At 39.4% G+C, this 15,998-nt stretch overlaps 1 protein-coding gene across 2 annotated transcripts in view; it reads left to right on the top strand.

The window, feature by feature from the left end:
- Window positions 1–15,998, top strand: part of TBCK (TBC1 domain containing kinase) — a 252,372-nt gene that overhangs the window by 39,966 nt on the left and 196,408 nt on the right. For both annotated transcript variants that reach the window (XM_063458388.1, XM_063458389.1), the window contains exon 3: window positions 3,948–4,020. In XM_063458388.1, the coding sequence (XP_063314458.1) occupies window positions 3,948–4,020 (73 nt within the window). The remainder of the gene's footprint in view (window positions 1–3,947; window positions 4,021–15,998) is intronic.

The raw sequence follows: 15,998 nt of genomic DNA on the forward strand, positions 1-15,998 counted from the left end.
AAAAGGGAATCATGACGTGTCACACACGTCATGTGTCCTTAAGGGGTTAAGTTGTGTGTTGGGGTACAACACTTAAGTGTGTAACAGTATATATACTTTTATATGCAGAGCATAAAGCATACCAGCTCTAATTAAGATAATTTAGAGATTTTAGAACTGTATTATCTCAACTTAGAGCGCTCCAAAATGAATCAATTTAAAAAAAATCCTTTATCCTCTATCAGAAAACCATAAAGAAATAATATTATTTATTACGAAGTGGCATATGATTCACTATGGATAAATGAAGCTAAGTACATTAAAAATAAAGCCCACGGGGGGCAGGGCCTGACCGCTGAGAGCAGAGGATGCAAACTCATACGGCTCCTGCTCTGCAGCACTAAACAGATTTAGAAAGCCAAAACGGGATCTGATCGGTTCGATGCCACTTAACCGACGACCCCGGCTTACTACTCCGGCCCTTCCCGTGAGGCCTACACATATGGCTGGCGTGAGGGAGACGGCCGCTCCCCTTCTGGCTCCGGCGGCTGACAGGAGGCACCAAGACCCCCGTTCCCCCCCCCTATGGACCGGCGGGGGTTATCCCGGTCCACCCTAGGGAGACCCTGAAACAGCCCGGCACGAATGTCGAGGTGACACAGGGGACTGCCACAAGCGATGACCAGGCACTCAAAATGGCGGGGGCGGCGTGCTTCCCTAGCTCTCAAAGCGAGCTTCCAGAGGTCGAGCATCGGCTGAACAGGACCTTCCAGATTTTCTGGGAGAAGCTAGAGGCCCTTCTGTTCCCTGCAGACCCAGAGGCCGAGCTGGGAACCAAGCCACACACTCACCTGCACAAGTACAAGCGGGAAGCAGCGCAGGCTACCCCGATATCTGACCGTCCAGAAGGCCGGGCAGTTAAATGGAAAAGACAAAGGGGCATCAAACACCCAACTCTGACTTGTGGAGCCCAAACAACAACACTACAGCCCCACTCGAACGGACCACTTAAACCCCCGTCAACCAGTAAGAGCCACAAGCACACACAGGGGGTGAGGCACCGACAACGAACCAGGAACCTACCCGAAAGCCTTGGATCCCAGCACCTCCACCAGCCTGACAGCCAAGAGGAGCCGAGGTATGCAGCCACCCACATTGCTCCTAGTCATCAGCGGACATCTACGACAGCCCAGGATTGGGACACCGCAAGCGGAGTTTCCTCACCGGCTCGAAACCCAGAGCCTGCCGCAAACTTACCAGATGACGCAGGAGACTCCCGCCGACACAAAGGCACCGGAACGGGACTGTGGTACACCTCCCGCAGGCGTGGGCTGACTGGGACCCTGGAAGCCGTAGAAGAGTCACCCACCCCTTGCCTCATATAGACTCTGAATGTAGTTATGGCAAATGTAATGTTTATGCTCTTATACCCCTATGCTCCTGAGTTCTGCTCAACTTTAATTAACTCAGAGGGCGGACTGTCACACATGCCCTACTCCACAAGCCTTTCACCTAGGCCTACTACTTAAGCCTTGCTTAAATGCCATGCTGTGAATACCCTTAACCCCCACAATACAGAGCATTTACTATAGCCTATTTTGTGTCAGACTCGCCACACTTGTCTTAATAATCTAATCTGCCTATATACATGTCTAGATCGTAAACCCTCAGCAAACCTATGTTGGAAACCTAGTTTACATGTGTACTCCAAGCATGTTTATATAATCCTGATTCCAGGACTGCGTTAAGTACTCTAATATAACAGTTACAGCTATTTTGTGTTACTATGCATACGTATTTACTCAAGTATTAATAACCTACCTGCTTAAACAAAAAATAGTGCATGTATTCTCAACTACCCCATTGTTACATGTGTCTCAACATTGCGAGAGGATTGCCGTTGGGGTACCTCACGCACGGATGTTAACTCACTATGCACTGCAAAAAAATAAATAAAAAAATAAAGCCCACACTGTTTATAAGCACAGATTGTTTTCCAACCGATACTTAATTTTGTTTTGTTATCCATTTCACATTTTTATTTGACTGTTTTGCATTATTACCGTAAGAGGTCTGTGAATTAGATCACAAGAGCAATATCAGGGCAAGTTGTGGCATCTGGCTACAGACCAATTGTAATGGTAATGTTAGATCTCTGTGGTGAGTTTTCTTTGTAGGAATTGTGTAATATAAGCCCAGATCTTCATAAAATAAATTGAAATCTCAACCCGATAGTTTGAAATAGATTTACTTATACTTTCTCACCTTAAAGGACCACTATAGGCACCCAGACCACTTCAGCTTAATGAAGTGGTCTGGGTGCCAGGTCCAGCTAGGTTTAACCCTTTTTGCAGTAAACATAGCAGTTTCAGACAACCTGCTATGTTTACATATGGGTTAATATGCTGCTAGAGGTGCTTCTGTGCTTCTCACTGTGATTTTCACAGTGAGAAGACGCCAGCTTTCCTATGAGACTGGCTGAATGCTTTCCTATCAGACTGGCTGAATGTGCGCACGGCTCATGCCGCGCATGCGCATTCAGCCGATGACAGGGAAAGGAGGAGGAGAGTACCCAGCGCCGGGGGAGCCCAGTGATAGAAAAAAGGTAAGGGATTAACCCCTTCCTCACCCTAGAGCCCGGCTGTAGGGGGGTCCTGAGGGTGGGGGGACCCAAGGACCCTATAGAGCCAGGAAAACGAGTAAGTTTTTCTGGCACTATAGTGGTCCTCAAATTTGTTGTTTAACTCAATCAGAGCATTCAAGGGTCTGTCAGGGAACTGTGTATTCTGTGTGTCTCTCTCTCTGTCTCTCCTGTGTAGAAGTTCCCCAGCAAATATTGTAAAGGGTAATTGGCATATGGTTTTTAATACTGTAGCTGAATAATATACATTTTATAGAGGTGTGTGTGTGTGTATATGTATAGACTTTGGGGCTGCCTGAGTATCATAGGATTTGCAGTTACAAAGAATCAGTGGACCATTGTTTGCCTATACTGCTCTAGTATCTCTGGTTATTTGCAGAACTGATCTTCTGTCAAAAGTAACACATACAAACACATAGCTTGTAAACTTGTTTTTTCTTTTGGAAACATAAAAACTATATATGGTGAGAAATTCTTTATACTTTCAATGGCCAGAGGGATCTTTTAAAATATAATGTGTCTGGGCTTTGTCAAACGTATATTAAATCAATGCTCACCGCTGCTGTGAGGTACATCTTGTTGGAGTCGTATCTGGAGGAATTCCTCTAGTAAAAAGTTTAATTGGACCGTATTTTTTCAGTGTCCCAAAAAACTCTGTGTGAGTTAGGGTAACAAAGCTTTCTCATGGAGATTGAGCCTTAACACAAAGCGTACTTTAAAGATTCATTTAAGTTAATGTTTGGCACTGACCTGCCTATTTCTTTGGTATATGGCCATCACCTCATCCCATTATTTGGACTTTACAATTAGGTTGTCTTGCTCTAAATGGGCCCTTATCCCATCTAGCTTGAACATATCCTGTTAGACCGCAAGCTCTTGCGCACATGGACATTAATTCCTCTTGCTGCAGTTTTATTATAAATCTACCCATTCTACAAAATGTTTAAAAGTGCTGCAGAATATATTTGTGATCCATAAAAATAACATTTAATGATAGTAATAATGTGATTCTAGAAATTCAGTACATAGCAACTTGGGAAGGAACCATTGAAGAGTATTAAACAAAGGAACATACAGGTATTTCTAGATAACGGATTGAGATTTACATTTTTAAAGGCATTGAAGGCTAACATTAAATCTTTTATTCAGATTTTACCCTGGAGGTTATTAAATCCTGTTCACCTCTCTCTGATGATGAATTATGTGTCTACACAGGTTGATTTCATATTAATTTTGTTTCCTTATACACTTATTAGAACTGCACTAATTAATGTAAAATGTGTTTGATCTCGTGTTTTTTTTTTTTTCTCTCTCTCTTTCATTTTAGAGCGGTTGGTTGTGGTAGCGGAACACTATGAGAAAAGTCTGGAAGACTTGCTTCGGGACAGGAAGCCAGCAAGGTACAATATAATCTTTATTCTGGTTTGCCTTACCTTTAGAGTCACTTAAAGGAGCACTATAGGGTCAGAAACACAAACATGTATTCCTGACCCTATAGTGTTAAAACCACTGAATATATAGTAAAATCTTACTTGTATTCAAGTTTGCAGATGATGCCTCTGATCTTCCTGCTTAGCTAACATCATCACAAGTGATTCTCTGATCCAAACTGAATGTAAAGGGAATTTTAAATTGTAGGCCAAACTGGCAAAAGTCTCTGAGTCCGCCTTTTTAGTTTGACTACAGTGACTTCAAGTTTTTACTTTGATTTCCCCAAAATTTAAACTTTAGTGAATAGCTTTTAAAGTGTTAGCCTTATTAAAAGCACCACCTCTCTATCTTCAGAACAACAATATAAAGTATTAACCCCTAAATGGAGGTTTGATGAAACCTTATTTTACCTGTTACTAAGTGAAGGATGTCATTGTAGCATTCTTTTTCCTGTTTTAAGAGTGGCTAGATATGCACTAAACCGGTTTCATTTTAAGAAATGTGAGCACAGTGCTTTGTGGAAAACCTCTCAACTGTAAAAGTAGGCAACATATCTTTCTTTCTTTTTTAATTTCTCCCATTTTGTTAACAATGCATTGTATTGCTTATTTGTGCTCTGTGATAATATCTCTGCTTGCAGACTAACTACGTTGTGAGCTGGCAGGGAGCTTTCCAGGGCTATGTTCTTTAAATTTCAAAATGTTAAATCCATTCACTGTTTGAGCATATGCTGTGTAGATTAGTCTTCTGAAGAGCCGCCAGAACCTAAAGAGGATCAAAAAAACACCTTCTGCACCTGTAACGTGTCAGTGTAAACCCAGCATGGAATGTCCGGCCTGACTAAATGGTACATGAGTTAACTTTTTCAAAGAAATATATCAGCCATAGGTTGCCAAGTAGCCAGTCAAATTCGGTGAAGGATTGCTGTAATTTTTAACATAACATTTAAGTGTGTCATTTAACAGAAACCATTGCTTGCTTTCACTAGAATTCCTTTAAAACAGACTAATTTGCTCAATTACATCCACACACAATTAGTACTTATTTTCAGAATATTTCGTGTTTGAGTTTGTGTCTGTTCGTTTGTGTTTGCATTCGAGTTGTTTGACAAATGTCAGTGCTCTCCTGTCAGCAACAGCTTCTCTCTTCTGCTGCATTATAGTGAGCTCATCTTACTGTGGATGGATGATGGGCTAAAAGTAATGGGCTAGTTGGTTTGAGAGGTATGCCACCTAAAATGTCATAGCCAAAGAGATAAATTTGTTTTGGGGATGGCTACTCTTCATATGACTTCATTATCTTCCTATATCTATTTATGTATTCTATATGTTGTTTAGAAAATAGAAAATGATTGTATTTACATAAAATAATTTCCATACACACTCACTATTTTATGAATATACAGTTTGTTGCCTGAAAATTCTCTTAAACCCATTTGCACATCAAAATGTTTGAGCTGAAAAAAAGGACACTGGGATGGAAAAGTATGGCAGGTGGATTTGGATCCTAAAGACAAACTTCCCTCCCCAATATGGATGTCTTGCAGGTTTATAATACAATATATTTTTTTAAATCTATTTAATATGCTCGAGTGTCAAAAACTTTTACTTTACAATAGACTGGACAAATTATTTTCTTTTATCAGCATGATTTTTCGAGCAGGTTACTCTCACTGTTTGTACAAACATTGGCCCTAAATTTTTTTTTTTGGCTTAACTTTTTAAATGATTTAACATTTTTGGATAAACCTTTCAAATGATTTAATATTTTTAAAAATATGTTGTTTTTGATATATGATATATATTTGTTTGAGATTTTAATATTTTGAAAAATATATTTTTTAAATGTGTCCAAAAACATTAAATCATTTGAAAAACGTATCCAAAAATATTAAATCAAAGCCATAATTGCTTCAAAAAAGTCAACTGAGTATATATTATCATAGAAGAAACGCTCTCCTTCAGAGAACATAGGGGCACATTCCAATCTATCATTTGATAATTATTGAAATGTTAACAGCTGCCAATAAACCATTAGGAAATGGCCAAGCTTTTCAAAGTTATTCGCATAATTTATATAGCACCAGCTCATTTTATGACACTTTACATTTGTATGGTAATATAGCAGCAAATAATTGACAGTCACAAGAGGTCAAGAGGCCCTCAATCTAGAAGAGCGTACAATACCACTCTTCCATAAAAAATGTTCAATATCTTAATATAAACGTTGTTATAATATACCGTCTCATTATATTTTTAATTCATGTATAGTAAAAAAAATTTGAAGCTATCACTTGGCCGCCACCTGGGGTCAGACTCTCAATTATCCCATCCAATGCTCATTATTTTGCAACCATTTTGCCTTTCAAAATCTCCTGACAGAAAATGCTGTAGGCACAGCAGGCCCGTTATCTTTACAGTCAAAATAGTGAAGATTGGATGAGATAAGTGACAGTCTCACATAAGGATGCAAAAAGGTGTCGGTCAGCAAGAGGGAGTGGGATAGGTAGGCAAGGGATTTCTTTAAAAATTTCAATAAATGTGTATAGAAAAATAATTAATGAGTTGGTATAAAGATTACATGAACAAATTTAAAAAATAAAATATTGACTTTCTTTAAAGTTAATATTTAATGCATATTTTAACTTTAGCTAATCCTGTTTAGTTCCCTTCATAGCTTTCAAATTAAATATTCGCCATACTCGCCACCTGGTCAACTGCTCGAGCGCCGCCATCAGCTCATCTTTGTGGGTGTCAACCTCCTCTTTGGGAAGCACGGTAACACCTGCCAGCACTGCACACAGCCTGAATGAAGCCAAGTCTGAAAAAGTGTTCACTTGCAGGCAGACATTGCCATAAAGTTTATGACGACAGTGTGATTCAGAGGAGGGGTGATTTTTAGCAAAATCTACATTGGCTAGCAATTTCACTAGCACAATGTATAGATAGTGTAAAGAATACTTTGTTTCTAGCAACTATACCCCAGAAACAGTCAGAAAGTTGTGCATAAATAGAACTAAAAGCTCCTCTCTAAAATAATGACATTTGCCACCAACTTCAACCAACTTTTTACTTAGGACTCCTCGTTAAAGCGACACTATAGGCACCCTGATCTTTTCATCTCATTGAAGTGATCTGGCTGCACTGTCCCTTTCCCCTTAACCCTGCCATTTACAATATTGCAGTTTCAGAACAAAAAGTCACTAGAAGCAGTCTTAACCCATTGCAGGGTTAAAACTGCCTCTAGTGGCTGTATACCAGACAGCCACCAGCGGCGCTTTCTGTTTGCTTTACAGAGTTTGACTATGTGAAACGACACTGGACGTCCACACGCTTTGCATATGAGGACATTCAGCATCTTCAAATCCCCATAGGAATTATTGAATCAATGCTTTCCTATGGAGAAGGCCTAATGTGGGTGCTGTGCTCGCCGCTAATGCCCATTACCGTATATACTCATGTATAAGTCGAAACATTTAAGTCGTAAACTTCATTTTAAAACGTAAAGTCGACTTATCCACGGGTCAGTGCTAGTTTCGATAGAATTTTGTACATTGAATGCGGGTCAATGTCGACTCCCGAACGCTGTTCTCCTAGCTGGTCCGGAAGTCAAACGGGCAAGGGTACAAGTTTCAACAGGGTTTGCTGGCTTGCGCAGCCGACTCAGAGATCCATGCCGTCGACGACCATGTACCGCTGCCTGCGTTTGGGGGACAAGTTTGTTTGAACACGTGCGTTCGTATATACGAATGGCGGCACCCAGTGAATGCTTGTTTGTGGTTAACAGCCAGGGGTGGTCGGTGATTATGAGGTGTTAACAAGGGGGACCACACAGAGTCTGTTCTGTAACTGAACCAAAGAGGAAAGATTCCATTAGAATGCAGGGGGATATCAGATGAAACAAGGTACAAATAAGGGAATGTGTACCCTCGACTTAGCCACGAGTCATAGCATATTTCACAATTGTTGGTCAAAAAACTGCACTCGACTTATAGACAAGATCGATTTATAGACAAGTGCATATGGTAGGTTCCCTCTTGATACTGTTATCGGAGGAGAAGGAGACGGAGCAAGCGCCGAGGGACCTCGGCGCTGGAATAACATGAATGAAAAACCTTTTTTTGCTGGTGGTGGAGGTTGGGTCGGAGGAACACGTTATTGTTAGGAATACCGTTTTTGTGTTCCTTTAACCCCTTAAGGACCAAACTTCTGGAATGAAAGGGAATCCTGACATGTCACACATGTCATGTGTCCTTAAGGGGTTAATTAAAGCAAATAAAGAAAATTTAGCACTGTAACAAACTTACAAGGTGAAATTGCTAACTTCAAAAGTACACATGAAGTCTATACACAAAATTTCTGATTTGAACATGCTGAAAGAAACATACATGCATATCGGTCAACGGGAAAACAATAGGTTAATGACACACATGTCCTCTATTATCTTTACAGCTGCTCTTAAAAAGTAATCAAATGGGCAGGCCAGATCTTTTCAAGATGGATCTATTTTGTTTGTCTGTCATTAACCTTCGCAATCCCCAAGTGCAGTTCTGGAGTTTGTGTGATTTATTGAACCACACAGCAGTGACAACTGAAATTAAGCCCAGTTTTAAGGTTGATAATCATTTGAAACTTCGCTTGTGTTAGGAGGAGAAAAAGGTTATGTCATTTTTGGACTGTGATTGGGTTAAAAACCCATGTGCTGCACTGTCCGAAAGTATGAAAACAGAACTTCAAATATTCTCAATAGTTTACCAATGTTAGATTGTTATTTTTCCTAAAGTTTGCAACTATTCACAGTTTTAAAGGTTATTTGTTTAATCGGGATTACTGGGAATTGACAAGGGACTTTTAAATATGTCTGTCTATCAGTCCCATTTGGAAAGAGAAGTTCAATATTCTGAAAGTACAATTCTTAACTACATAGAAGACGATTTCAGCTTCATAGTTAAAAAGCTCAAAGACGATTGACTGCAGATACCTGGCATCTGCTTAGCATTCTTACCAGCCTGGCTCTGGGCATACCCCACTAATGATTGATTTTACATCTCACTAGTAATGGAAGTTAGTCATTTGTTCTGTAATCCACCCAGATCCATGTGATCTTTAGTAACATTTCTAAATGTGAATGCCTTCATCTCAACATAGCATACATATGGTGTGTGGGCTTTATTTGTTTCCACTGGCAGAATGTTGTATTGTCTTATCATTACTATGCTGTGCGACTTTCCTAAATGACTTTATTTTAAATGACTCACATGAGATTTTATTAGGTATGAGATATATATTCCCACCCAGCAATGGCTTTTTAACCCTCATGTGGCCACATTTTCTCCTAGGTACTGCAGGGTTTTGCATCTGTCTGTTATTCTAATCTTGTCTTTGTATAAACCACATCAATGCTTTAGAATACTTTTAACTGTCTCCTCTAATATATTCCTTAATAATGTTCTTGGAGGCTTGGGATAGTAAAATAATGTTTCCTACAATAATATTGTAAAAATCTCCATAGAAATGGGTATTTAAAATGTGTTTTACCTTTAATGTTCCAGTGGACAGTTGGTGTCGTATGTTAAACCTGTCATTTTTTATTATTGCAAATAAACTATTACTGTATATACTCGAGTATAAGCCGACCCGAATATAAGCCGAGGCCCCTAATTTTACCCCAAAAAACTGGGAAAACATATTGACTCGAGTATAAGACTAGGGTGGGAAATGCAGCAGCTACTGGTAAATCTCTAAATAAAATTAGATCCTAAAAAAAATATATTAATTGAATATTTATTTGCAGTGTGTGTATGAATGCAGTGTGTGTATGAGTGCAGTGTGTATATATGAGTGCAGTGTGTATGAATGCAGTGTGTGTGTATGAATGCGGTGTGTGTGTATGAGTGTGGTGTGTGTATGAATGCAGTGTGTGTGTATGAGTGCAGTGTGTGTGTGTATGAATGCAGTGTATGAATGCAGTGTGTGTATATGAGTGCAGTGTGAGTGCAGTGTGTGTGTGTGAGTGCAGTGTGTGTGTATGAGTGCAGTGTGTGTGTATGAGTGCAGTGTGTGTGTATGAGTGCAGTGTGTGTGTGTAAGAGTGCAGTGCTGTGTGTGTGTGTGTGATGCAGTGTGTGTGTATGAGTGCAGTGTGCTTGTGTGTGTGATGCTGTGTGCAGAGCCTTGGTGGGGGTGGGCATTTTTTTTTTTTTTTTATTATTTTAATACTAATTTTTTTTTGTTATATAATTTTTTTTAATTATTATTATTATTTTTTTATTATTTTTTTTAAATATTTTTTCATTATTATTATTAATAATAATATTTGTATTATTATTTTCGTCCCCCCTCCCTGCTTGCTAGCTGGCCAGGGAGGGGGGCTCCTTCCCTGGTGGTCCAGTGTCATTGGCAGTTCAGTGGGGGGAGAGGGGGGCTGGCAGAGCTGTAACTTACCTTTCCTTCAGCTCCTGTCAGCTCTCTCCTCCTCCGAGCCGTCCGTGCAGCTCCCTCTGTAAGCTCACACTGTAAGTCTCGCGAGAGCCGCGGCTCTCGCGAGACTTACAGTGGGAGCTGACCGAGGTGCTGAACGGACGGCGCGGAGGAGGAGGGAGCTGACAGGAGCTGCAGGAAAGGTAAGTTACAGCTCTGCCAGCCCCCCTCTCCCCCAGTCTGTATTATGGCAATGCAAATTGCCATAATACAGACTATGACTCGAGTATAAGCCGAGTTCCGGTTTTTCAGCACAAAAAATGTGCTGAAAAACTCGGCTTATACTCGAGTATATACGGTATTTATTATATGACCCATTAGGGCAGGGGTAGGCAACCTACGGCACTAGTGCCATGCATGGCACTCAAGGGTACAAGAGCCAAACAGGCTCTGGCCTGTCAGGAGTCCCAGTGAAAGTTAAGATATCTGCTAATATGAAAAGGTGGTGAAGGACAATCCTCCATTTATGCATTGCAGCACGTAGAGGAAGTGATCTCAGATCACTTCCTCCCAGCACTTGTGAATAGGAATCCACACTGAAGTAGAGCAGCTCACAGCCTCCTGTTGCAGCTTCTGTCCTTGAGCTGTACCTGGCCAGCCTGGTCCCCACTAAAACCCAGGGAAGCCTCAGAGCTGCAGAATAACCCTCCCCTCATACAAATAATACAAACACACACACAGTCCGCACAACACCACCAACAATCCACATACATGCACACAACCCCACATTCAGCCTCTCACATGCAATACCCCATACAGCCCCACACATACACACACACACTACCAAATACACAATGTGACATATCCATCCACACCCAATTCCACAAGCAGCCCCCATACACAGCCCAAATTCATAGGTATTATACATGATACCACAAACTATTAATGAACATATACAATATAATAGCTCATATACGCACAAATACAATGATACAAAGCAAATGCAGTATAAATAACACAAGCAGAATATGGCAACATACACACCTCAATTTAAAGAAATAGGACCGGCACGCTACGGGACATCACAATCATATTTCGGCACAGTGCTGCTAAAAGGTTGCCTACCCCTGCATTAGGGTATTGTTTTATAAAGAATAGATAGAAATAAATACACACTTTCAGTGCATCTCCTGTTTTTTTCTGGATTAGCTACCATCAAGTCTTCATTGGTGAGATCCACCACTTATCCGATAAGTGCTAAAATGTACACTTTGAACCACTGAAGCCAAACACATCTGGCAAAATTAAAGAAAAAATAGCTGATATGGAAATATTCTTTAACTCTGCTATAATCACAGACTATTTTTGCCTACAATTTGTAATTTGAATTTTATTTTTAATAAATGGTTTGCACAATAGAGTATACAAAGATCGGTAAAAAGTACAGAAGTAGAGAAGATCCTTTACCACAATTGAAGATTAGATGTCTATATTCAGCAGAACGAATGCTTAGTTTGTATGTTGAGAAATTAAAGGGACACTATAGTCACCTGAACAACTTTAGCTTAATGAAGCAGTTTTGGTGTATAGAACATGCCCCTGCAGCCTCACTGCTCAATCCTCTGCCATTTAGGAGATAAATCCCTTTGTTTATGAAAGGACATGAATCTCTAAAAGTAAAAAGGGACATGCTTGTTTATGAACCCTAGTAACACCTTCCTGCATGTGACTTGCACAGCCTTCCATAAACACTTCCTGTAAAGAGAGCCCTATTTAGGCTTTCTTTATTGCAAGTTCTGTTTAATTAAGATTTTCTTATCCCCTGCTATGTTAATAGCTTGGTAGACCCTGCAAGAGCCTCCTGTATGTGATTAAAGTTCAATTTAGAGATTGAGATACAATTATTTAAGGTAAATTACATCTGTTTGAAAATGAAACCAGTTTTTTTTTCATGCAGGCTCTGTCAATCATAGCCAGGGGAGGTGTGGCTAGGGCTGCATAAACAGAAACAAAGTGATTTAACTCCTAAATGACAGTGAATTGAGCAGTGACATTGCAGGGGAATGATCTATACACTAAAACTGTTTTATTTAGCTAAAGTAATTTAGGTGACTATAGTGTTCCTTTAAACCTCAGGCATAGCAAGGCAATATTCTCATCCAGCCCTACCACAAGATTAAGCAGTGTAGCAATACATTTCTCACCGGTGCCGAGCTAGGTATATGAAACCTGTAGAAGCAGAACCTCCATAACATCAGCTTGGCAGGTTACCTAGATGAGTCTAAAAGGTGCTGATGTAGTAGGGAAACGTTTTAGAAGAAAAGAGAGGATGAAAACATATAGGGCATCACCACTCAGGAACCTCTTTGTCCAGCAACCTTTAATTGTTGGTCTGGGTCCACACTGCACTCCCTGTCATAATCTGGAATCTGTACAAGATATTATAAGGGGTACAAATATGTCAAGTGAATTATGCCAGCTCTCTCTTAGATTTTTATGAGTCTGTAAAGAAACATGTCTGCATGTTCACCAGGAGCTACATTCACAATAAAACTTCTTATGGAAACTGCTTCTGCTTCTGTTAGCATGCAGTAAGAATGTGGAGCCACATAGTATAAATGCATATACATGCAGCTGAAAAATTTGAGAAGACCAGGTTGCAGATTGTAGAAAATAATGGACATTTCAAAGGGATTGCCTGAGAACCATACATAAACTGTTAATTAACATTATAAGTACTATAGATATCTTTTAATTTATCCGAAACGACCAAGGTTTTTGCAGATACAAAAAAAAAGTCTCTGTATACATATACAACACTAGGGAACACAAATGATGTGCACTATCCTCCTCATTGATTAAATAATTGACCAAAGAGAGAACTTCAGAAATGAACATATCTTTGTAGCCTTAAAGGGGAATATATTTCAGACTTGTGCATGGGTTACATCAATAGGTTACAGGGTTTTATCAAGCTTTGATATCCTGACATTTTTCTCACCATCCATTCTTATGGAACAATTTCATATTTGCTTGGGAATCACAAATAATGTATCAAACATACTTTATGAATTGTAACAATTGGTTTCCTGATTGTTAGGGATTACATTGGAAAGTATATAACATACACCAGCTGTAGTTATTGGCAATATATTTAATATCTTTAAAAAGTGCCTCATTTTATGTCTAGTGTTAAAAGTCAACAAGAAACAAAATCTTACCGATCAAAATGTAGCGTGAAATAAAATAGGCATTAGTACGAGTCTGGCACCCAGTCTAAAGAACGGTGGAGTTCACTAACAGTTTCTTTTTAATATCTTTTACTGCAAGCACAAATAATACTCCATATAATTGAAATCAAATGGAATTTTTTGAGATTTGTCCAAAATAATAAAAGAAAACATATCTATGCATTTCATTTTGGTCTTTTATGGGGAGGAGAGAATATGAGAGAATCTAGAATGGAAAAGGGTAAGAGGAGTAATTAAGAAAAAATGTTGTCTATATGAGTAATAGAACAAATCCTCCTAACTGCTCAATTTATTATAAGATACAATGAACTCCATAATTTAGCCTTTTGCTGTTCACTGCAGATGTACTCAATCTGCAATTCTTATCACAATTCACGCAATGGTCAGATGGTGATAGCGAGGAATTAGTGAATGGGGGAGTGTTGAGATGAAGAGTGAGGAAATAAAAGCCTTTACATACACTACTAAACGATGGTCTATTTATCACCAACCATGCTAGTTATCTCTACTATTTCCTAGTAGATTGTATCTGGTACAATGGTAGTCAATCTTTCGCACTCCAGGTGTTGTGGACTACATCTCCCCTTTGTCAGCATTATGGCTGTAGGAGTATCTGGCGTGCCGAAGGTTGCCTACCCCCCTGTTCTGGTATATAACCCAAACAGTACTTGAGAAGACATGTCACTCTCTCATTAAAGGAACACTATAGGTTCAGGAATACAAATGTGCACCCTGACCCTCTAGTGTTAAAAAAACAAAACTATTTAGGTTGCTGAACCCACTTTGCCCCCCTTTAAATAGGATAAAAAACTCACCTTTATTCTAATGCCCTGCCTCCTTGCCAGACATCATCAGAATTGATCATCTCAACCAGTCCAGTGCTTTCCCATTGCAAAGTATTAGATTGCCTGAGATCGTCAATTCTGATTGTCTCAGCCAAGGAGGTGGAGCAGGGGCCAGAGCCAAATGCCTTGCTAGCCAATCCGCATCTCCTTATAAAGATGCATTGAATCAATGCATCTATATGAGGAAAGTTCAGCGCCTCCATGCAGAGCGTGGAAGCACCTCTAGTGACCGTCTGAGTAACTGCATCTGGAGGTGCCCCTAGGGAGCAATGTAAACACTGCCTTTTCTCTGAAAAGGCAGTGTTCCCATTAAAATGTCTGCCGTGACTTACTATACTTACCAGAAAAACTACATAAAACTGTAGTTGTTCTGGTTACTATATTTTCCCTTTAATGTACCCAAGTAATTGGACAGGTCCAGATCTCATTAGTCATTAATTTGAATATTAACTCATCCACCCATCCTTTCTTGATTGATTTGCAGAATTTTAAATTATGTCTAGTTACTTTTACGTGATTTAAGTACATACACACACACGCCCTGAAACATTAGAGCCTGCAGACCCTTGTTGATATAATTTCTTATTTATTTATTAAATGTTATTTCTAGTTTTTCTGTTCTATAAAACCTTCTTAGACACAACAAAACGTACAAAAGTAAAATAAAAAGAGGAGAGCACTTAGAGGACTTTTTGCAATATATGTTTGCCCGTCTTTATTATGGTTTTACAAAACTTTTTGCAAAGTTTGCATAAACTTTTTTATTTTTTTTTATTTTATAAAAGTCCTTAAGCAGGACTGAAAAGTTGCTGTACAATGTTTTGTGCAACCAGTCTAGTGCTTCAGTCAAAGATATATCACAAAACTTTTTTTTTTTTTTTACTTTTTTATCTATGTATAATATTGCTGCTGTGAAAGTTTGCTGATATTTCAAAAGCCTTTGATTATAAAAGGTGCTCCAAGCACCATAAGAACTCCAGCGTTTGTATTGTTATAGTGCTAGCAGGATAGTAGCCTAGCACTTTCTGTTTGCATTAGAAACTGCACAGTAGTTGGTATGGTAGAGACCAAACTAATTCAGAGAGGGCGCTAGTGCAAGAAATGTTTAGGGCCTTTCTGAAGAGTAGGGTTGCCAAAGGGTAGATCATTAATTGTCGTACCATGATGCTTTACCAGCTGGGCATCTATCACTTGCCCTATCTTGCAGGGCTGTATTTATGAGTAGTGTCTGTGTGCTTGAATGTAAGCATGCGTTTGTGTATAGAAAGTGTGTGTGTGTGTGTGTGTATAGGTATGCACTTGTGTGTGATTTTGGTGTTTAAATGCTATCTGTGTTTGTATGCCATTTTGGCGGTTGAATGCAGGGGTGTATTTGTATGTACTATAGCTGTTTGATCGCAGGGTCTATTTGCTTGAAGTGTTGGCATTTAGA

This window comes from Pelobates fuscus, chromosome 6 (assembly GCF_036172605.1).
Source record: "Pelobates fuscus isolate aPelFus1 chromosome 6, aPelFus1.pri, whole genome shotgun sequence".
Taxonomy (NCBI): Eukaryota; Metazoa; Chordata; class Amphibia; order Anura; family Pelobatidae; genus Pelobates; species Pelobates fuscus.